Raw genomic sequence first — 21869 nt, 5'->3', positions numbered from 1 at the left:
GATAAATGCTACTTTTTATTATTATATTATTTTCAAACATTCAAATGTCACTTCGTATTTTATGATTCACGTATGCTTTTTATTTATTAAAGTATGCTTCAATTTTTTATTGTTTTTGAAGGACATGTATATGCTTTGAGTTGTTTATTTATTTTGGTTCAAAAAAAGTTATAATTTATTTTATTTTTGATAAAAAAAAAAAAAAAAAAAACATAAACATTCCGCCATAACAACACAACCACCATGTTATTGCTCATATTAAAATTAAAATAAATTTTTAATATTTTTATTTGAATATGGTATGATTTTGTGTAGGTATAAAATGCATATATTATGATTAATTTTGATGAGTTTTAACAATTGGAAGGTTTTATGAAAGTTTTATTTTTTTAAGACTGGGTGATCTAGTTCAATTTGATCCAACTTAATTTATATACATGTACACATTTTTTCTTTATAGAGACCGAGTTTTACAACCGAGTTATTTGGTTTAATCTGATTCAGTCATGTGGTTCAATCAATGACCCGGTGGTTGAACCAATGGCCCAGTGACCCAGTAACCTTACCGAGTCGACGACCGGTCCGATTTTTAAAACTATGGATGGAATGTATAATTTTGGCTAATTTTTATTTAGAAATTAATATGCCGCATACAAAGTTAATATTTATGTTATATCTTTCTTCTTACTTTAACCTATAATTTGTTTAGAAAATGGTTGAATTCTAACGTATAATTTGTTTAGAAAATGGTTGAAAAAAAAAAGATTTTACAATAAAAGAAACACAAATAAAGAGCATAAAGAAGTCCATCAAATCTAATTGAATTGTCAGAAGGTGTCAAACGATCGAACTACCTTCTTATTCATCAACACCAACTAATTGGGAGACACACAAAGTATTAAAATGTTTTTCTTTGAAGTTTATCATAGAAAACTGAAAATATAATGTAGAATAATCGAAAACAGGTTGTGGCATATATAAGAGAGAAAGAAAAAACAAAAACAGATTGAAGTCAGCTTTAATGAAATTGAGAATTAGTAGACTGTGGTTGAAATGATTTACTTATTGAATTGAATGATCAGTAGCTATTAAATAGCCAATGCAATTCTAACAAATAGCAAAAACTAAGCCACATGCATGCTTAACTAAAACAGTGGCAATCAAAAATAAGTATGAGTCAAATAACAACCTACTATCACTTTCCAAGTCAACAGGGATTGTTCTAACAAAAAAAACTCACACAAAACATAAAATATCTCATCAGGCAGTAAAACATGGAATCACCTAGTATCCCTTGTGTTATTTATAGATGAGAACCCGAAATTAAAAGGGATGCATCATACACCACCACAATTAAGAGAGTGGTTGTTCCAACGTATGCACCAATTACAGCATAAAAAAAAAAATTAGGTAATGTACAAACTTTAAATATACTCCTATCACATATATTGGAAGGTTATAGATTACAGTAATTGATATGCTCACTTACTTAACATGGCATCATAAGCATGTGAGTTTATTTCTAGTATAAAAGATATATCATGATAATATATTGATCTATCAATGAGGAATTTGATTACAATTGGCAGACGCCCATCCAATCTGTTGTTTCTCGTTGTCATAAACCACTACCTTATCTTGCAAAGATATGTCTGTTAACAACAAAAGAAAAAGCTTTACAATAAAATTATCGAATATATATATATATATATATATATATATATATATATATATATATAGCAATTTTTAGGTTTAGGAATGTCTTACCTCCAACTACATTACGATTTCCCAAGCCTTCTTCATTGCCGTTAAGAATCCCTAAGCAGACGTTGCCATATTTCTAGAAATGAAAAGACCATCATAAATGTATGCAAGACATTAACATAGTGATATACACATAATTTCATGTGTTCATTTCATTATAAGATTATATAGATTTAAAAAGGTACTAACAGTGATTATTAGATAAGCTGCAGGAGGCAGATGAAATTGTAAATTCTTTGATTTTGTAAAGCTTAAAGTCAAGGGCTTAAAATAGTTGTTGACTTCATTGAGAGATTTGAATGGTTTGACACCCTTCCAACAAATTGGAAGTGATGGATCCTTAGTTTCTCTACTAAGTGGCTTCCCTTTTAAATCATTAATCACCTGAATCATATGCATCAATTATTAGTGATGAAATTTGATAATCACAAGGCAAAATAAGAAAATAAATTTGATAACATTGTTTCTTAGTTTTTGTCTAACCATATTAGCAACAATGGTATAGACTGGGGGGCTGAAGTAAGTGTAGGAGCTCCCACTATCAAAGATAATTTGAAGACCCTTTACAGGAGTAGGCTTTCCATTGAAAAACAAATCTACTGGACCTGTGCTATAGTGTTGTCTGGAACAAAAAAGAAAAAATATAAGATTACATGTAAGTTCTTATACGTGACGACATTCTTTGCCCTAAATATATATATTTCTTAATCTGTGTAAAATGGCCGAATATATCAGTTATTATCGAAAAGGAGAGTAACATTTAGGTTAACACTTACTCTGATGAACTTTGAATTAGAGGTGTCCAAACAATTCCAGATGAGGGAATGAACTTATCTCCAAGGAATAAATACCCTCCTCCTTGTGCACTCAAGCAGTGACCTAACACATTGTGGATAAGGCCCATAGAGTGAAGTTGAGACAAAATACTTATCTTTCCATTGCCAAGGCCAAGGACCCCTGGTGTGGAAGGTGGGGGAGTAGGACCAGCAAACTTCTGCTCATATCCACACCTAGCATGCAAAGAAACAAACTCTTATAAAGTTATAATATTTATCATTGCATATTGCTTAATGAATTTAATCAATATACTCTGTCGTTGTATAGGTATTGTACACATCATTAGATATTTGTGTAAAATAACTGTACATTAATAAAGTATACTAATTAAATTCTTGTTTGATGCAAAAACTATCACAAAAACAAACACTTACCCGAATACCACCAAAGGATCGTTTGAGCCACTCGGGCTTCCTATGTGCATATAGTCTCGGACTAATGCACCTGTAGATTCTGCATGGTCTGCATATTTAACCTTGTAAACACATGGTGGAATTGGTTTAGCACACTTTTGACCGAACGTAGAGAAAGGTGGTTGTACTGCAGCACAAATTGGATCCGAACATTTTACAAGCTGGTTTCCATTTGGTTTATAAAGTTTATCTTTGGGCTGCAAAGGTACAAAGGTAAGGAAATTAAGTGAAAATCATCATAAGACATCCTTATTTAGCAATGACACTTTATTTTGAAGATTTATTCAATGTCTCACGCATATAGTTACATTCAATAACTTCTATTATTTCAAATTATTATTAGTTTGTACGTGTCTGTCTTGTGGCCAATATATGTGTATAATAGTACTAACTAGTAACTAAAAATGTAAATGGAGTGTAATTTAAAACATACCAAAGTGCAACCTTTACACGGTGCATCGGGTCCATCACATTGAACCCAAGTTAAATCACTGCCGGTGTCGATGTCAAGCTCGTATGGCTTGGGAGGATTGCCAATGTCGATGGACACGGTGTATAACCTACATCAAGAGGGGCATACATACATATATACATACATATAAATTATAACTCAATAAACTATTTTTTTGAATAAATAACTCAATGAACTATTGTAATCTATAATTTATAAACTAGAAGAAAAAACTCAAAAAACCAATGTTAGGGTCACCCATTGAAAATGATATAATTTGATACATACGAAGATGATTATGAAATTTCACAAGAAATTATAAAAATTAAAGAACAAAGTTCATCATAATTAGTTCATAAAATGATTGACCAAGTTATTAGAAGAAAAAAAGATGTCCCTGAATTATATGGCAACAACAATTATTGATGAAGAAAAGAGAGGGATTTGTGATATTAACATACCCATCTGGATATACATTTCCCTTAATTGAGTAAACAAGAGAAGAAATGAGGGAATGTATAGAAGTTGGGGGGATTGAATTGTTCTTGTGGATAAGTTGATTGGCAACTGAGAAATGATGTGGAAAAATAGAAGAAAGTAATAGAAAGAGTGAAAATGTTATCAATGAAACTCCTCTATTTTTCACATCCATATTTAATAAATCAGTGGAAAAGAGATTGAATTTGGATATGGAGCTCAATGTTGTCTCAATGGTTTGTTTATATAGAAAATTAAAGGAGTGTGTTACATCTTCAATGTGAGAAAATTTGGCTGTCATATCCCACCTCCCTCGAGTAGAGTTGCGAAATACTTTTTTTATGGCAAATGTTAACTTGTGCCATCAAGGGCACATGTTAAGGAACTTATTATAGAAATATACGTATCAAAAGTCGTGCAATTAACTTATTAAAAGTTAAATTATCATATTTTTCAATGCAAAGTTGCTCATTTTGAGTTCCTTAACATGTGCCTTAAGGGCACAAGTTAACATGACCCCTTTTTTATTTCTCTTCAAATACATCATAGGATACTTTAAGTTTAAATTAATTTTAAATTGGTCATTTATGTCATTAAAGTGAACAAGTTAGTCCATTAATTGTTTTTGTTTTTGTAAAAAATTGATTATCTTTTCATTTGTTTTGTAACAAATTAATCCATTTTTCGTTCAACTCTGTTAAAAAGTGTTTACATGATCTTTGACTTTGAGATGGAACGTCCAAAAATTATATATGACATCAAATATATTATTTAAATACATTTTTTTTTATTGTGTGTCAATTCAATCGTAATTTTCGAGATAAACACTTCGTCAACAATATTATAAATCAAGTAATCGAATGATTTTTGTTTGAAATTAAGACCGAATAATACTATAAAAACCTTAGTTTTGAGATAGTTGAATTTAGACCTATTAACTACTTTGCATTAAACATTCATGTCAATATTTTTTAACTAAGTTTGATGCAAAGAGCGTAGCCGTGCATATATTGTTTGACTTATAAGGCTAGATGCACACTTTCACACTAACTTTAATGGAAAGAGCGAAAACAGTTTTATTTTTTTTATTTTTTTCTAATAAAAAAACACTTATCTTAATTATGTGTTTTTCATTGACAAGTTTAATACTTTTTTAAATTTGGATGCATTTCGTTACATGTGTTTTCGTACCATTTTTGATATAAAATTTACTTTTTGTGATTTTAGGAAACTGTGAGAAAAAATTTACATGTCCTTTGCTGGCTTCGGTAGGGTGTTGTGGTGGAGATTTTCCCTGGTTCGGGTGAGGGTTTGGTGGGGGTTCATTGCCCTTCCTTTCCTGGCCGATCTCCTCGGTTCTTTATGGGCATCCCGTCTTAGGCGGTTGGTGTCTTGGCCTCTACTTTGGTGGTTTGTTTTGTTTTTTTTTGTTGTATTAACTTTATTTGTGTTTTTTGGTGGTTATTTTTCCGTGGCTCTCGTGGTTGCTTCCGTCTGGCTCGTGTGTTGAGCTAGTGGTGGCCCCGTCGGGTTTTGAGCGTCCTTTGGGCGGCTCCTCAGATGTATCTTGTACAGCTTCTTTTAGCTTGTGCGCTTTTTTTTCTATATATATCTTTGCCATTCAAAAAAAAAAAAAGGAAACGGTGAGAAAATTGTCGATTTCAAATTTAATTGGTAATTATGAACATTTTATGTGAAGAACCACACAAAAACATCTAGTCAAATGCTATATTATTGAAAAGTTATTGTTGCAAACACTTTATTCTCACTCTTTTTTTTTTTTACAAAACATTATTTTCACTCTTGAATTGTATTCACATTGACCATCGAATAAACGTACAATAGTAGTAGAAGATTTTTTTTTTTTGTTGACAAATAGTAGTAGAAGATAGTTCTTACAAGGAATGAAAATGAAATATCTTGATCTGTAAAAGATACTCTTCCATCTCAAATTATAAAATAAAATAAAAAACAAAAAAAACAATTTCACATTTATGAAAAAAACTAAAATATAGTACTCCCTCCATTCCTTTTCTTTTGATGTTTTAGCTCTTGACATAAGTTTTAAGGAGTAATTAAAGTATATAAACATTTGTGTGTGTTTTACTTAAATGTCCTTATTTATCATTAAATTCACATGTGATAAACCAAAGGTCACAACTACTTTAATAGTTTATTGTGTTTTCCAACATGGGTAAACTAGAGAAAACAATAATAAATTCACTAAAACATCAAATGTTTTGGAATATAGTTGAAGTTCTAAAACATCAAAAGAAAAGGAATGGAGGGAGTAGTTTGTAGTATAGTTTCTTGTGTTATCCTTAGAATAATTTTCATTGGTTATAGAAAAAATGAAATGAGGGCAAAATAAATGCAATTTGCATTTAATTTCATTTTAGAAAAGATGATATTTTTTTAAAATAGCATAACTAAGTATGATAAAAATTGCTCATTTTTGCTTATAGTTTGAAAGAAAGAAAATGAGTTTTTTTTTCTTATAAAGGATGAGTTGTTCTTGCAAGGAATGAAAATGAAAAACAAATATTTAATTGGTATTTATTGAATTGCTTTTATTAAGTTTATACTTAATTGACCATCATTCAATTGGTTTTCCATAGATGATGACATTCACCCTTTTTATAGAAGATGTGTATTTATAGCTTCTGACGCGTTTTGGTCTTTGGATATTGACACTGACCATGAAACATGATGTAGTAATTAATTTAATATTTTATATTTTCTTAAAAGGATTAAATATATTTTTAACTGTCTTTGTCTATAAGTTTTAGTTTAAATGGCAAATACCAAAATCAATATATGTTATCGAATAAAATGTAGAGGGATATTTTGACTTCAAAAATAAGTTTGTTTACTTACTCCAAATTTTAGCCTTTTAAGTCTATTTTCAATTGATAGTTTAGATTGATTAATAATAAGTGATACGGTAGACTATAAGTTTCATCTCTATTGGAGTTAAGATTATCACTTTAAAATGGAAAAACAATTATTGACTTTTTAATTGATTTTTTTTTTATTCTTCTCCCTTAGTTTAATTTTTATACACATAAGGAAAAAAATTGGTAAAAGCTTATTAGCAAAACTTTAAAACTCTATCACGACAAAAATGTAGAAGATTTAAAACTGTTCAGAGAATTCCTGATTAACGAACAAGACAAGAAAAGATAACCATTTTTTGAAATAAGGCATGGTAGAAAGCAAATCAGTGTAAATTTTTCCATCATCAATTCATACTTTGAAATAATGAACTGTTCAAACTCTTACGCTTGCTATGGTTTGAGGAATTTTTTTAGCTTCATCCCATTTATTTGCTATAAGTGAGAGAATTAGAAGGTAGATTAAACTTGATACTGCACAGAAAAAGCAAAGGGAGAAAAATAAAAAACTTAATCAATTCAATTAAAAGTAATTAATTGGTTGGTCGTCTTAAGGTGATGAGTGTCAACTCCAATATAGAAGAAACTTAAAGTTTATGGTATTACTTATTAATAACCAACTTAAGCCATTAATTAATAATAGAATTAAATGCTAACTTTGGAGTAAGTAAACAAACTTACTCTTGGAGTCAAAATTTAAATTTAAAAATTTCGTCTTAAAATTTATAAGCCATTAATTGATAATTATAAAAGTTTCGTCTTAAAAATTTAAATTTTTTAACATAAAATTATTAGATATGAGTTTTTTAATGATATGAATTAAATAGATATATTTTGTAAAATAACTTTTTATAAGTTCTTAGCATGTCTATAAAAAAAACTTTAAAAATGATTTCTTAATTGACAACATGATCCAAAAAATACTTGCAAAATAATTTAAGCCATTAATTAATAATTATAAAAGTTTCGTCTTAAACATTTAAGTTTTTTATAAAATCATTAGGTATTAGTTTTTTAATGATATGAATTAAATACATATATTTTGTAAAATAACTTTTTATAACGTTCTTAGGTATCGTTTGGCACTCTCTGAGTATGAGGGTTAACAGAAAAAAAAAATAGTTTTTGAACTACTTAATATATTTATGTTGGTCAGAGACTAGATTAGTAAAATTCATTATTTATAGATTAAATTGATGGTTTATTCACTATTACCACTTACTTATCATCTCTCCCGTTTTGAACACACAAAGTGCGCAAACGAGTCTATCATCTAAATCAGACATTGACAGCCATAATGAACTGACTATGCATCATACTGGTGTCAATACTTTAATGGAGAAGCCATTGTTGTCGGGGCATTGCTCCCCGGCATCAAGTGATTAAAATGGCTAAAAAAATGGGTTAATATCTGAAGCAATGCCTCCTCCATGAACCAAGTGATTACAATCCAGTTTAAAAAACTGGAGAAGTGATTAAAATCCTTTTGTCTCCACTCTTATGGTATTAAAAAAATCTCTAACTTTGATGGATTATTTAAAAACTGGGATTTTAATAGACTTTGATGGACTGTTTAGTGAGCTTTTAGTGCCCCACATCATGACGTTTCACTTGATTCTCATTTCCTTTGTATATCTACATCTCTCTTCTCTTCTTCCCCTTTCTCTCAAATATCTTTTTTGTTTTCCTTCTATCTCTCTCAAATATCTTTTTTATTTTTGTAATGCTCTTCTCCACTTTGTCAGCCCTTGAACATTATAACTGAAAAAAAAACATAAAATAAAGAAGGCTTTATTATTCTTTCATCGGTGAGAAGTCCACTTTCCCTTGAAACTTTGAAAAAGATAGTAAGTAAGATCGTCTCCAAAGGTATTGTCGTTTCAACTCAGCAACTAGCGTTACATATTTAAAATAGAAAATAAAAACAATAAAGTAAATCAAGCGAGTGAATTAGGGGGAGTTTGCAAGTTTTATTTGATTGCACAAAGCAATAGTGAGTTAGTATCCTGATTTGATTGCAGAATGTTTGCGACAGTTAGGATTCTTCGTATCCCATTTATTTACTTGTTTATTAAAGACAAGTCAAAATTCAGTTATGAGACAAATATTATATTTAAGTGATGAGTTTGTGGGGAAGTATGTCCCTCCAACTGTCAAATTTCACTTGTTGATCACTCTAATGTTATATGCAACACTAAAAGGTGCATACTCATCAACCCTACAAGGTCCAGTAGGCCAACATACAAAATATTAGAGTGGGGCTTTACTCTCTTAAAGGTGATTGAAACATAAAAGAATTTGGATTCTTAAATTGTCATCTAAAGGCTCCAACTTCATCTATGAATCTTCAAAAATCATCACATACTTTCTCTTACCTTGGTAGTTATACAAACGGGAAACCTTATTGCTAAATTAATGCTTCATCCCTAGTTATGCCACACTCCCTAGGTCTAATGAAAGCATATAAAGACTTTTGCATAATAAAATTAAATAGAAATTAGAGAATAATTGAATAAAAAACTTGAATTAAAAAGATCCAACAAACAAATAGAGGTTCATCTTATAATCCTACCGAATTATGGTTTAGTTACTTATGGTAAAAAGATCCAACAAACAAATAAAGGTTCATCTTGATGTGGTCTCGTTAATTTCACTAATTTATGTGAATTTAATTAGATCAGTGAAATTATTGAGGAAACCTAAGGATTTGTTGTGTTGTTTAGTGCTGCCTTTTCATGGGTTATCGAGGGAGCAAAAGTATAACTAGAACTTATTGTGTTGTTGCTGCTGCGTTTTAATGGTTGTGTGTTTCTGGAAGATTTGATATGGGTTTGAGTTTCATGGCTGCTATAAAAAAATTATTTGGTTTTTTGTTGGTTTTTGTTCTAGACCGGTCAAAGACCTAGGCCCAATTGCTTGAGCCCAATAACAAACCAAGCCCAAATGTTGCATTTGGTAAATTACTCGCAACACACCCCTTTCTCCGTGAGGGGGGTGCTCGGAGCAACTGAGACCTGTTCAAACGAACAGTAACGTCTCTTTCCCACGTTCCTGCGAATATCTCTCCGGCGGTTACAGTTCTCACAATTTCGTAACCACCGGACACACATGTGCCATTACAACGGTCTTACATTCACCCACCTCTATAAATAGGAGGCTCCTCGCAGCCTCCAAGGTAGAATCTTTTTCACTCTCAAACCCCCCATTCTGAACCTCTACTGACTTGAGCATCGGAGTGTCTGCAGGTACACACCCCCCATTCGGTCCAACGCTCACTGAAGTACATTCACCACCGTGAACCACCGCATTAAAGAAAGCACTGGCAGCCACCTTCTGATCAGGTAAGATCAGTTTTAAATAATTGTTTTATCCCAATTGGAAAGAAAAAAATGAAAAACAAAATTAATTAACCAACTCAGCATGCCACGTAAGGCGTGTAAACAGTCAACTGCATGAGGGTCTAAAATCAAATAAAAATTACAGTGGGGAATCTAAAAAGAATTACAGAGGGTAAACCAAAATTCGCTAAAATAACAGAAAGTAAACATCTATCAGCCCTAAAAAAAACTCGTCATTTTCAATTTTATGATTACCTTGTTAATAGTGTAGTTAAGTATGTTAAATGGATTAAGTCATGGTTACCATGTAGTAACATTAGAAATGCTTTGAAAAGTGTTGTAAACATGAGACTCGATAGATCAATCTAAGACTTGACACAAACTATCTTAAATAAATGTTCCACGGGCATGCCAATTTGTTGACACAAACTATTTTAAACAAGTTGATTTAAAAAAAAACTTGACACAAACTATCTCAAACTAATGTCCTACTGAACGTGCTAATTTGTTGATTACAAAATGTTTCAACCCAACAAACAAACTTAATAGATCAAATATAGTACTTTAGTCAGATTCTTAAGAGGGTTCTTAGTTGATAGGTTTAAAGTAACATGTGTTTAGCCGTGAGTCGAAGAAACATAGGTTTTTGAATAATGTAAAAAAACAAAAGATAAAGAAAGACAAGGGCGCACAAGTGCGCGAAAAGGGAAATTATATTAATCTAAGTGAGGTTCATACATCGTTCTTTCTACGTTGTCATGTGTTTATAGTAGGCATTGTTAAATCGAAAGAAAATTAACTCCTTTGCATGGAGTTTGATTATATATATATATATATATATATATATATATATATATATATATATATATATATATATATATATATAAGGGGCATATCACATGAGAATGACTTTTGTATGTGAGAGTATATGCCCCCGTATATATAAAGAGAACACATGGTTATTGGCTGACCTTTACAATTCTGATTATACCCTTAAACAAATTTGACTATAAAAATATCATTTTGTTGGTGTCATTTAAAAAAATAAAAATTTAAATTTTTTTTAAGGAAAAAATTTATATTATATTTTTTTATATTGTTGGTATCATTAAAAAGATAAATATAATTTATTACAATAGAAAATTGCATAACATCTATTATATACAACTTTTTTTTAGTTAGATATTAACTACACTTTTAATTTTAATCAAAATCAAAATAATATCGCAATAAAAATAACAGGTTGGTGCCTCACTGGTTATAATAAAATTGAAGTTAGTGCAATAAAACGATATCGTTTAGAAGGCAATATAGAAGGGAAATGTGTTTGACATGGAGAGCATAAACCGTAACCGAAAGTCTAGTTCTAAATTACACGTCCTCCTCACACTTCCTTAGACATGCAAAATATTAACGACTTTCTCTCAAACTCTTTTTTCTTCCCTCAAATCTTCCAACGTTTTTCTCTCTCCATTTTCCATTATCAAATCTTCAATTGTTGCAGGAACAACAACAACAACAATGTCGCTATCGGATTCTGAATTCTCTTATGGCGGTGGTGGATCTGATTATAGGCCTTTTCGCCACATCAGCCGTGATAGTAAGATCCTTTTCTCTCATATTTTTTTTTCCTTCGTTTTCCTTTTCTTCTCGGGAAAAATGGAAGAAAAAAAAATGTACATACAAGCGTTCATGTGGCTCTAAAGGTTCAATTATGTTGAGATTCTAGGCAGCATGTTAAGAGTTTTATGTTGGATGAGAGGTGACATGTGTTTGAGTAGGGATAATCTTCATCTTAAAATTTGGTTTGTAAGGTTGAGTTAGGTCGATCTAAATTCTCTAATGTGGTATCAGATTCTATTCAAGATCCATTGAGCTGTCCACTATCGGACCATTAGGTCACGCTCCAAATGTCCAGTCTTGGTTGCGAGGATGTATGTTAAGAGTTCTACATTTGATGATATATATGACGAAAAAGAGCTCATTTCAAAACCAACAATTCAAATCGAATGTGTTTTCGGTGTCAAATATTGCAAGATATGTTCGAAACTGACACCAATACATTGCAGTTACATTCAAAAAAAAAAAAAATTATTGCCGGTTTCTGTGTGTGGAAGAGTATCGTGTTTGGCGTCTGGCGCTTCATAGATTGAAACACCTCCACTGGAGAACGAGTATTCCGGTTCTCCATCACTATTTCATTTGGTTAAGAAATTAACTTTTGGAATCTGTCAATTGACTAAAAAGAATTCGTAAAGTTTGTTGCGGATATTCGTATTTTTTCCCCTCATCCTTCTTCGTGTTAAGTTTTAATGCGTTTAATATTCTAGAAAATGAACCTATATGTTTCTCTCATAAAAGAATGTAGCAAAAGAAATATGAGATTTTATAGCTTCAAATTTTGGAAAACACCAAAATCACGGTAGACGTGAAGCTATACATCAGAGCTTTCTAAAATCAGGGTAAAGAGTTCTAAACTCATGATGGCGGTTGCCCAACGATCAATTAAGGAGGCCTTTTTGGTTGTTGTATTGTACTAATACTTATGTATAAGTTGCTTGTACAGTGGAATAGGGAATGAAAGGAATGGCTGCGCATAAGTAATGTATAATCTATTATGGTAAACTTATGAAATTAAGCAGAAAAGAGCTTATACACATGAATTATCTTCATAAGCACTTCCAAATGAATGCATTGCTTTCACCTTTTTGACCTGTTTCCTAATTTTTTTCATGGTTGTATGTTCATAGGATTATTATATGAAATGCTTAGATCAGCAAAATCGGGGGATTCGAAAGCATGGAAGGTGTGGATTTAGTATGGATGTTTTGCGCTTCCCAAATGTGGTTTACCTTTGTATTTCATCTATAGTTCATTCAAGTTGGCAATGACAGATGATGTTTGTCGATTTTTTCTGATTCTCATAGGTGCTCATAATGGACAAAGTTACAGTGAAAGTTATGTCACACTCATGTAAAATGGCAGATATTACAGACCAAGAAGTTTCTTGTAAGAACTCTAAAAGGATATGACTTTTCTAAGTTTATTTATTTTTCTGCATATCTTTTTGAGAACCCATTTGCTCTGACCGATGACACAAAAGAAAAATTTAACTAGCTTTGTAATAAATGGCCAAAAACTTTAGAAGTGACTGCTGGTGCTAAAACTCTTGCAAGAAATTTAAAAAAACCGATAAAGAGATTAAAAGTGTTTCTCTGTTCTGGTGACTGTGTGCTTTTCTAAGAGACCGGAGAAAAACAAATTATCATTTGCGACAATATTTCTCATTCATCAACCTGTATTATCGTGTTGCACGTGATGGTAATTAATCGTATCTTTGAATATTGACTATAAATGAGATGCTTTCTTCTGTTAAGTGTTTTTTACGTTTTCTCCTGATATTCAATGAGCTAACTTTTCGGCATTACAAGTTCTGTGGTATGCTGTTAAAAATTTGATGTAAGACCTCTAATTGCAGTGGTGGAAGACCTTTTCCGTAGAAGGCAACCATTACCATCATTAGATGCTGTTTATTACATCCAGCCATCAAAAGAGAAGTAATTTCGTTTCTTAATTAGAAATTTCCATTTTTATGTCAGTGACTGATATAAAAATAAAACATCAAGAAGTATATCTTCAACTGATTTTTTTCTGTTTCTTATACTTCCTTTTTTCGCTTGTACACTTTATCCATATTAAGCATCTCTTTTCCTAGCATGCAGTGTGGTCATGTTCTTGTCTGATATGTCTGGAAGGGAGCCTCTATACAAGAAGTATGCATAGACTTTTGATTTTCACAAATATTGCATTGTTTCATCTTTTATACGTGTGGGAACATACTGATTGTTGCTTCTTTTTTTTCTTTTTTGGATTGGGGGGTCCTTCTTTCCTATGCTACTTTTTAGAGCATATGTATTTTTCAGTTCACCAATCCCCAAGGAACTTATAAACCACATCAAGTGTGATACAAGTGTCTTACCTCGCATAGGTGCATTGAGAGAGGTCAGAATTCGTTTTAACCATCTATCTAGTATTTATGAGCAAGTGACCATCGTCAAATTGGTTTTGACTGAAATCACTTTTGGATTTATTTTGCAGATGAATTTGGAATACTTTCCAATAGATAGCCAGGTATATAAATGTTAAAACTATTTCTTGTTTCTGGCAATGTATTTTCTGGCAATGATAAAACTATTTCATGTTTCTGGCAATGTACTTTCATTCTGATAGAAAGTATTGATTCATTAATGATCTTAGGCAATCATGCAATTTGGTTTCTAGCTGGTCGTAAAACCTTATGATAGAATAATCATCTTTTACATAGATGCTAGTATGGTGGGAAGACTTTTAAAAATAAGGGATGATGAGACAATAAGGAAACTAAAGTGGAAGAGAAGGAATGCCTTTGGAGGAAGTAATAAAGTTAAGCTTCAATGCAGGCTTTTTGTTAATAAACTCATAGTCGGTGTAAAACATACCAAGACAACTTTGAACAGATGACAAAAACAATAACAAACAAGCCATATCTCACTAGTGGAAGTCGGCTACGTGAATAAACCGACACAATAAGCAAAGTCAAAATTAAAGAGAGCAAGAAGAAGGAGAAGAACATTATCATGTTAATTAGTTGGTACTTCGTATATAATCTTAATTTGTCAATGAAGTATATTTAATAAATCAATAACAAGGTTAGCGACACACCTTGGGTCAATACTTTTCCCAACCCCGCAGTCGATGCAAAATGTTTGACATTGTGTTTTCTCCCACCACAACTCAAACTCTTCTATGATCACACAGTATCAGCTCGAATTGTTGCACATTCGTTTACCTAAACTAAAACTCTTAGCACATGTTTCTCCTAAAACCCTTTGATATCATGCAAAGTGATATCCAAAATTAACTATCCATCTTTTATAAATGCCATTGTATTAAGCAGCTACTCTGCTTCAAGTATGGTTGCACTTGTTTTTGTATTTATTTTTAAGCTAAGAATCACCTTGAGCTTTTTACATAATGTTTGAATGAGAGAAAACATTGATTTGTGTTCCGAAATATATATTATCTAGGGGTTTATCACTGATCAAGAAACCGCTCTGCAAGAACTTTACGGCAATACTGACAATATTCGTAGATTCAATAACTGCTTGAATAATATGGCAATTCGAATGGCTACAGTTTTTGCTTCGTTAAAGGTATTACTTTACTACTTCTTCACCTCATGTTTTATATTTGTAATTTTAACTCGGATCAAGGTTTTAATGGACTGCTTTTCTTGCCCAATTTAAAGAGACAAATAGATGGTTAAAGTTGTACTACTCCAGTCTCAAATATAAGCAAAAAAAAATCAAACAAAGTTGATGTATCTAGTTAAAAATTTCAACTAGATATATCAACTTTGTTTGACTTTTTTTTGCGTATATTCGAGACCGGAGGGAGTATTGTTTACATTGTGTCATGTATTCCTTTTCTCCAATTTTCCTTTTGCATATTTTTGTGTGATATACTTTGTTCTATATTCGGAAAGATGTTATCGTAATATCTCTATCTCATTAGGAGTTACCGAATGTGTGGTATCGTTCGGCAAAGGAAAGTGACGAGTCGGACCCAACAGCACGTCGTGAACTAGTTCCTACCAAGCTTGCTGATGCGGTTTACGAAATGGTTTCCAAATATAAATCTACCATTCCCAAATTTCCACAGAGTGAAACATGCGACCTGATCATTGTTGATAGATCCATTGATCAGGTTAAAAATATTTCTCTTCACTGTGAATCTTTCATGTTATATCTTGCTTTTGATAACCGATGAATCTGCACCACAGGTTGCTCCTGTAATTCATGAATGGACCTATGATGCTATGATCCACGATTTGTTAGATATGGATGGAAACAAATATATACATGAGGTATGAGGCTCTTCTTTCCTCCACTTATCTTGTAGACAAGTTTTTCACATTTTGCCACTCTTAATTGAATTAGCAATCACTTTAGGTTGCCAGCAAAACAGGGGGTTCACCGGAGAAAAAGGAGGTCCTTCTAGAAGAACATGATGCAGTCTGGCTTGAGCTTCGCCATTCACATATAGCAGATGTACATCTTATTCACTCTTTATCTGCAATCATTTCATTTGTCTTGAATCAAATCTCAATGCTCTTTTACCAACTTAAATTCCAGGCCAGTGAAAGATTGCACGACAAGTTTACCAACTTTGTACAAAAGAACAAAGCAGCACAAATCCATCAAAGCGGAAGGTACTCACTGGCACCCTTAGCCCTGCTTTACACAAAATTAGTGTCCGTTTTGTGAAATGCCAGTCTAACTTAAGGTCCTATATCTTTCACTGTATAGTCATTTTTTCTTTTACATACAACACATTTGGAGTTATCTCAACTTTTTGTCATTCCTAATCTCATATAGAATACTTAACTTGTTTTTTTTCTCATACAATATTACAACGTTTTATAGATAATTTTGTTGTTAAGTATATATTGTCATTTTATTATTTGTCCAAAAATATTTCATATTAAGAAAAATGTATTTCATTTAACAAACACCAGGTAAAATATTGAGTCTGAATATCAAACTTGTTACTTGGTTGATTTTGGGTCAAAATATAGATACATCAAGTACAAACGATAGATTGAACCCGAACCTAACTAATAACTCATAGAATGAAAATTGGAGACTAAACTAAGATTAATTACATACGAAAGGAAAGATTTATAGTCTCGCAAGCCTTCTCCACACAGGTTACTTTTTTGTTGAGATTTTTCTAAACAAAAATGGTGATCATTGCACTTCTTTACAGTGGGATAAACACTTTTTTGACCTATAAATTTAATACTTTGCAGAGATGGTAGTGAATTATCTACACGAGACTTGCAAAAAATGGTTCAAGCTTTGCCCCAATACACTGAGCAAGTGGAAAAGATTTCACTCCATGTAGAGGTGATTGAGTTTTTCCATCTTGATTCTGTTGTCTTCTAATTTTTTTTCTTTATAGTTATTGAGAAAAAGTATTTGATTGCAGCTTAAGAAATAAGAATAATGACGATGGAATGTAAGAGGACAAAAATTGCATAATTTTTTATAACTCGTGCTCACTAAGACTAGCAAACATCTGTAATATACAACTCTTATAAGCTGATAAGGGTCCTAACAAAACAAATGAAACATATGTCTATTCTGACCACTCTGCATCATTAATTCAAAGTAGATAGCCGGAAAGATCAACACAATTATCAGAGAAAACGACCTTCGCGAGCTTGGACAGTTGGAGCAAGATCTTGTTTTTGGGGATGCTGCAGCCAAGGACGTTATTAACTTTTTAAGAACAAAGCAGGTCTTGTACTGAATCCATATGTCCGATTAGGCAATATAATATAAATCTAAACACAATATGTACAATTTCCGTATAAAATATTTTTCCATGTGCAGAATATGTCTCCGGAATATAAGTTGCGGTTGTTGATGATCTATGCAACTGTCTACCCTGAAAAGTTTGATGGTGATAAAGGTGTAAAGCTAATGCAGGTCGATACCAACTCCTATAAATCTTAAATATTTAATAGATTCTATTAATTATGTTTCTTTATTAGGCTTATGATTTGAAAATATGTCTGATATTCTTGCTTTTCCTAACTCAAAAATCAGCAAAGATGTTCAAATTCTGACAGATTTATATTCCTTAGAAGTCTGGTAGGTAAAATTTACTGAATTAAACTTGTGCGACAGCGCTAAGCTCTGAATTGCTAGATATTCATGTCGCATTTGTAAATTATCTTTGTGTATATGGGTTTGGATCTTTATCTGTAGTTGCCTCGTAAACAAATTTGGATGTGGTGTCTTCTGAGACAAAGGACATTGTAGGTTGATTGTTACCTTACTTGATATATTTGATTTCTGAGGTCCAGTCTGATCTTTTATGCATTCAGCATCTAGCAACAAATACAATACAATACTAAAACTCAAAGAAAAAGAATATATCATAAGCGATCATTATTGATGGTTTGTTTATCTAACTAGTTGGCAAAACTATCACCCGATGACATGAAAGTTGTCAGTAATATGCAAATGCTGGCGGGATCATCCAAAAAGAAGTCAGCTGCTGCTACCGGTGGTTTCTCGCTAAAGTTCAGTAACCAGAAGGTAAACATATATATTCATTTCATGCTGATAGAAGTCAAATGGAGGAAATATGTTAACTGCGGACTTATATCCTTAAGAAATGAAAATAAAAATATATGATTTATGGATTCCCTTTCATTACGGATTTTAGATACTTCAAGCTGTGGGTGGTATGGTCTTGTATTACAAAATGTTCTATTTCATGCCCTTGTGTGAATGCTTTATTTTGCATCAAATTATCTATAAAATAATTTTCTTTTCTTACATAGACATCGCAAGCAGCACGCAAAGATCGTACTGATGAAGAGGAAGAAACATGGTCACTATTTCGATTTTATCCCGTTATAGAGGTACAACTAAATATCATGCAAGCCTTTATTTTCCAAATTTATTTGCATGTGAAAATGATATCTTCGGATTTGAGTTCTCTCAAATTTTATGAATATTAGGAAGAGAAAGAAACCAATTTCTTCTAATATAACCTAGGGGTTCGATAACCAAACATAGGGGATCCTTGTACAGGAAAAATCGTGATTTTCTTGCTTCAAAAAAAAAAAAACTGCAATGCTAGCCACAATAAGAAATTTCCAGTCATTGGCTTTTACGATGCAAAAATGTAAACAACATTTGCAAGATGGTTGATCTGCCTATCCTTGCTTAGTGAAGATGCCGGATCTTTCGAAATTTACATGTTTACTTTAATAAGATTTTAGAAGTTACAAATTATATAGTTTTTTGACTGTTAAGAGTCCCATATTGGAAGTGATATGGCTTGAACAAGTGTTTATAAGTAGGGACAGTCCTCACCTCACAAGCCAGTTTTGTGGGGTTGTGTTAGGCTCAACCCAAAATTAGTTAACTTGTTCAGTGTGTCACACTTGCGATCCAATAGATCTTTCCTCTACATGAAATTGTATTAGGTTGAATTGGGCTAAGTGGCGGTAAACATATGCAAAGTCATCATGAAATTATGAACCATACGTAATGAGAATAGATTTTGCTGTGAAATTGTATGAGAAGAATCTGATTTAAACATGCTAAGGAAATTGCATAAGAAATAATGTTGTTTAATTATAGCATGAATGAATACTATTATTATTATTGTATATGATGAATGTAAATCATAGATAGTGTTGCCTTTATCAGGAGGTCATTGAAAATCTCAATAAGGGTGATTTGCCAAAGAGCGACTATGCATGTAAAAATGAACCAGTTCCTGCTTCCAGAGGAAACTCTGCTCGAAGCAGCACACGCAGTCAGACAGCACAAGCACCGACTACCGCTCCTAATTCAATAAGATCTAGGCGAACAGCCAACTGGGCTAAGTCTCGTGCTTCTGACGATGGATATTCAAGGTGACATGAACTATTACCTAAACACAAATTTTCTTCTTTAACATAAAGGAAATATGCTTTCAAACGGATACAGTTTTATCCCTGATCTAATAGCTTTTCCAATCTTCTTTAGTGACTCCACATTAAAGAACGTGACTTCGGATTTCAAGAAGATGGGAAAGCGGATCTTTGTGTTTATTATTGGTGGGGCTACTCGATCTGAGGTAAAATATGATAAAGAACTTCTGTGTTCATATTCGGGATGTTGCAATTGTAGTCCCATCTTATGATATCATTACTTTTATTTTCAGCTACGTGTTTGTCATAAACTGACAACAAAACTTAAAAGAGAAGTAATCCTAGGCACTACTTCCATGGATGATCCTCCTATGTATCTTACGGTAATAACTCCATTTTTTGCAATTTCCTCCCAAGGAACATTACAGAGCTCTCATAATTCAAACTTTTATATGAACAATGTCCTGATTCTATTAGTTGATCATCTTTTACGTTGTTCTATGCTATTTAATGTTTCTTTCTTTTCAATTAATGAAGTGAAAGGTCTTTTATGAATTAAATCCTTCTTAAGCCGGGAAAGTAGAAATTGTTATTAATTACCTTATGGGATTTGAAATCCGTCCCTTGAGGTTACAAAGTCAAACTTTTACCATTGAGCTGACACCTTGTGAACAATCCATCTTATATGATTGCCTTTTACATTGCCAGGAGATTGGTATGGCCCAATTAACATGATTAATTACGTTCATTTGAACTACTATGGTGATTCTACATTCACCCATTATACTATGCCATCTCAATATGAACTAGATTTTGACCTTTAGTTTTTTTTTTTTTTTTGTTCTCCTGCAAATGTAGCCGATACGGCTGCAATTGCAGTTGAAATGCTAAGTATGAAGAATGTTAAGAAAGGAATGGAAATAAATTTTCTCATTGATGAATTAATGATTTCATCAAGTATTTATAGACAAAGTGCTAGTATACAATAAGCTACAGTAAGCTATCGTGCACTATAGTGTAACTAATCACTCTTAAGCTAGTTGCTTGAGCTGCAAGTAAAGTCAGTCAACTGTATCGTTGACTTCTATATCTTTACTATCCAAGACTAAGACCTCTAAAAAATTTATATTATGACCGCAATTGTTGTTGCGAACCGTAATTTAGAACTATGAGAACAATGCCATGTAAATCCTGATAGGCAGAGATTTTTGGGTAGAAAGAAGCGTTTGATTGAAGTAGCTGCTGATATTTTTTTAGTTTCTTTTATCAGTTTTTATTTATAGGCTAAAATATTTATCAAACTGAAGCAAATATATAGCACAATTGATTCTCCTGATGCCTTGTAATAATGTGCAGAAATTGAAGTTATTGTGTGACAGCCAAATTGCACTGGATGGACTTGGAATATGAAGTGTTTCTGAATACTGCTAAGTGCTTATACCCTTTATTCATTAGACATAGAATGTTTATACTCCCTCGACAAGGGATGAACACACGGTTCCCTTCAATTTTGGTTACGCAAATTTTGTCATGTACGATGGACATTTGGTCCTGTTATGATATATACATATATGTAATATGATTTTATGTCACATTCAGCTGAAAGGAAGATAATAAAGTATAGCTTTTATAGTTACTTCTTCCATATTCTCCCTTGTTTAAAGTTTAATACTCCCTCCAATTTCATATTTTATATACAGTAATACTATATGTCGCGAGAATATTCCTCACGAATCCTCACGAATGACAATACGGCTTGAGTTAAACCGCTTGCACCTCTCAACTGTTATTTTTTTCCTCCTAAACCTTCTGCAACAAGACTATTCCAAATCTTCTCTCCATGACTCCATATACCAAAACCTTTTCTTCACCTACTCTATTTTGTTTTTCTTGTGTGACAAGTTTACCTACTCTATCTTGGACAAATAAATATGCTTCTTTTTTGAAACTATTTTTATTGTTAACCCAAACAAGAAAGCTTACTATACATTCAAGATAAAAATAAAAAATAAAAATAAAAACTGTCAAAATTGAATAACATGTTTAAGTTACATGTTTCATTGTTGGCATCTTCACCAAAGGATTTCCGTTGCAACTCTTTCATGATTTTCGTGATAGTCTCAACATTTGCCAACCTTTAATTTCGTCTACGGGGTTGTATCAGACTACTATGTGCATATTTCCATATTTAGAATATCAATGATTGTAATTTGATTA

General features: G+C 32.1%; 2 protein-coding genes across 3 annotated transcripts; one reads left to right on the top strand and one right to left on the bottom strand.

Moving 5' to 3' along the window:
* Positions 1–1416: 1416 nt before the first annotated feature.
* On the bottom strand, positions 1417–4170 carry LOC146927060 (aspartic proteinase Asp1-like). The gene is made up of 8 exons (XM_085700461.1): positions 3927–4170; positions 3448–3574; positions 2976–3211; positions 2541–2774; positions 2248–2386; positions 1954–2148; positions 1768–1840; positions 1417–1652 (listed from the first exon to the last, which is right to left on the bottom strand). The coding sequence occupies exons 1-8, from the start codon at positions 4115–4117 to the stop codon at positions 1561–1563; spliced, it is 1287 nt and encodes a 428-aa protein (XP_085556587.1). The 5' UTR covers positions 4118–4170; the 3' UTR covers positions 1417–1560.
* A 7395-nt stretch (positions 4171–11565) lies between these two features.
* LOC146927059 (protein transport Sec1a-like) lies at positions 11566–21288 on the top strand. Of its 2 annotated transcripts, XM_085700460.1 has the most exons (21): positions 11568–11774; positions 12925–12980; positions 13102–13183; positions 13653–13731; positions 13897–13947; positions 14080–14176; positions 14273–14305; positions 15241–15366; positions 15728–15919; positions 15996–16079; positions 16165–16263; positions 16348–16424; positions 17025–17121; positions 17390–17515; positions 17611–17706; positions 18199–18321; positions 18570–18650; positions 19447–19655; positions 19768–19858; positions 19946–20035; positions 21009–21288. In XM_085700460.1, the coding sequence occupies exons 1-21, from the start codon at positions 11696–11698 to the stop codon at positions 21060–21062; spliced, it is 2022 nt and encodes a 673-aa protein (XP_085556586.1). In that variant the 5' UTR covers positions 11568–11695; the 3' UTR covers positions 21063–21288. The 2 variants fall into 2 exon arrangements, with proteins under 2 accessions (XP_085556585.1, XP_085556586.1); XM_085700459.1 differs by having other exon boundaries at positions 11566–11774; positions 14080–14305.
* The last annotated feature ends 581 nt before the right edge of the window (positions 21289–21869 follow it).

This window comes from Medicago sativa, chromosome 4 (genome assembly GCF_051527215.1).
Source record: "Medicago sativa cultivar Bolivia chromosome 4, Bolivia_mono, whole genome shotgun sequence".
NCBI lineage: Eukaryota > Viridiplantae > Streptophyta > Magnoliopsida > Fabales > Fabaceae > Medicago > Medicago sativa.
Note: the sequence above shows the minus strand (reverse complement) of the source record. Positions and strands in the feature narration are given on the sequence as shown.

Coding starts and splice junctions, on each gene's coding strand:
- LOC146927060 (XM_085700461.1), bottom strand. CDS start 4,117: ATGGATGTGAAAAATAGAGGAGTTTCATTGATAACATTTTCACTCTTT. Junction 2,775..2,975: donor GATCCTTTGGTGGTATTCGG/GTAAGTGTTTGT, acceptor TTTGCATGCTAG/GTGTGGATATGAGCAGAAGT. Junction 2,149..2,247: donor ATACCATTGTTGCTAATATG/GTTAGACAAAAA, acceptor CATATGATTCAG/GTGATTAATGATTTAAAAGG.
- LOC146927059 (XM_085700459.1), top strand. CDS start 11,696: ATGTCGCTATCGGATTCTGAATTCTCTTATGGCGGTGGTGGATCTGAT. Junction 12,981..13,101: donor GGGATTCGAAAGCATGGAAG/GTGTGGATTTAG, acceptor TGATTCTCATAG/GTGCTCATAATGGACAAAGT. Junction 16,080..16,164: donor GAAACAAATATATACATGAG/GTATGAGGCTCT, acceptor CAATCACTTTAG/GTTGCCAGCAAAACAGGGGG.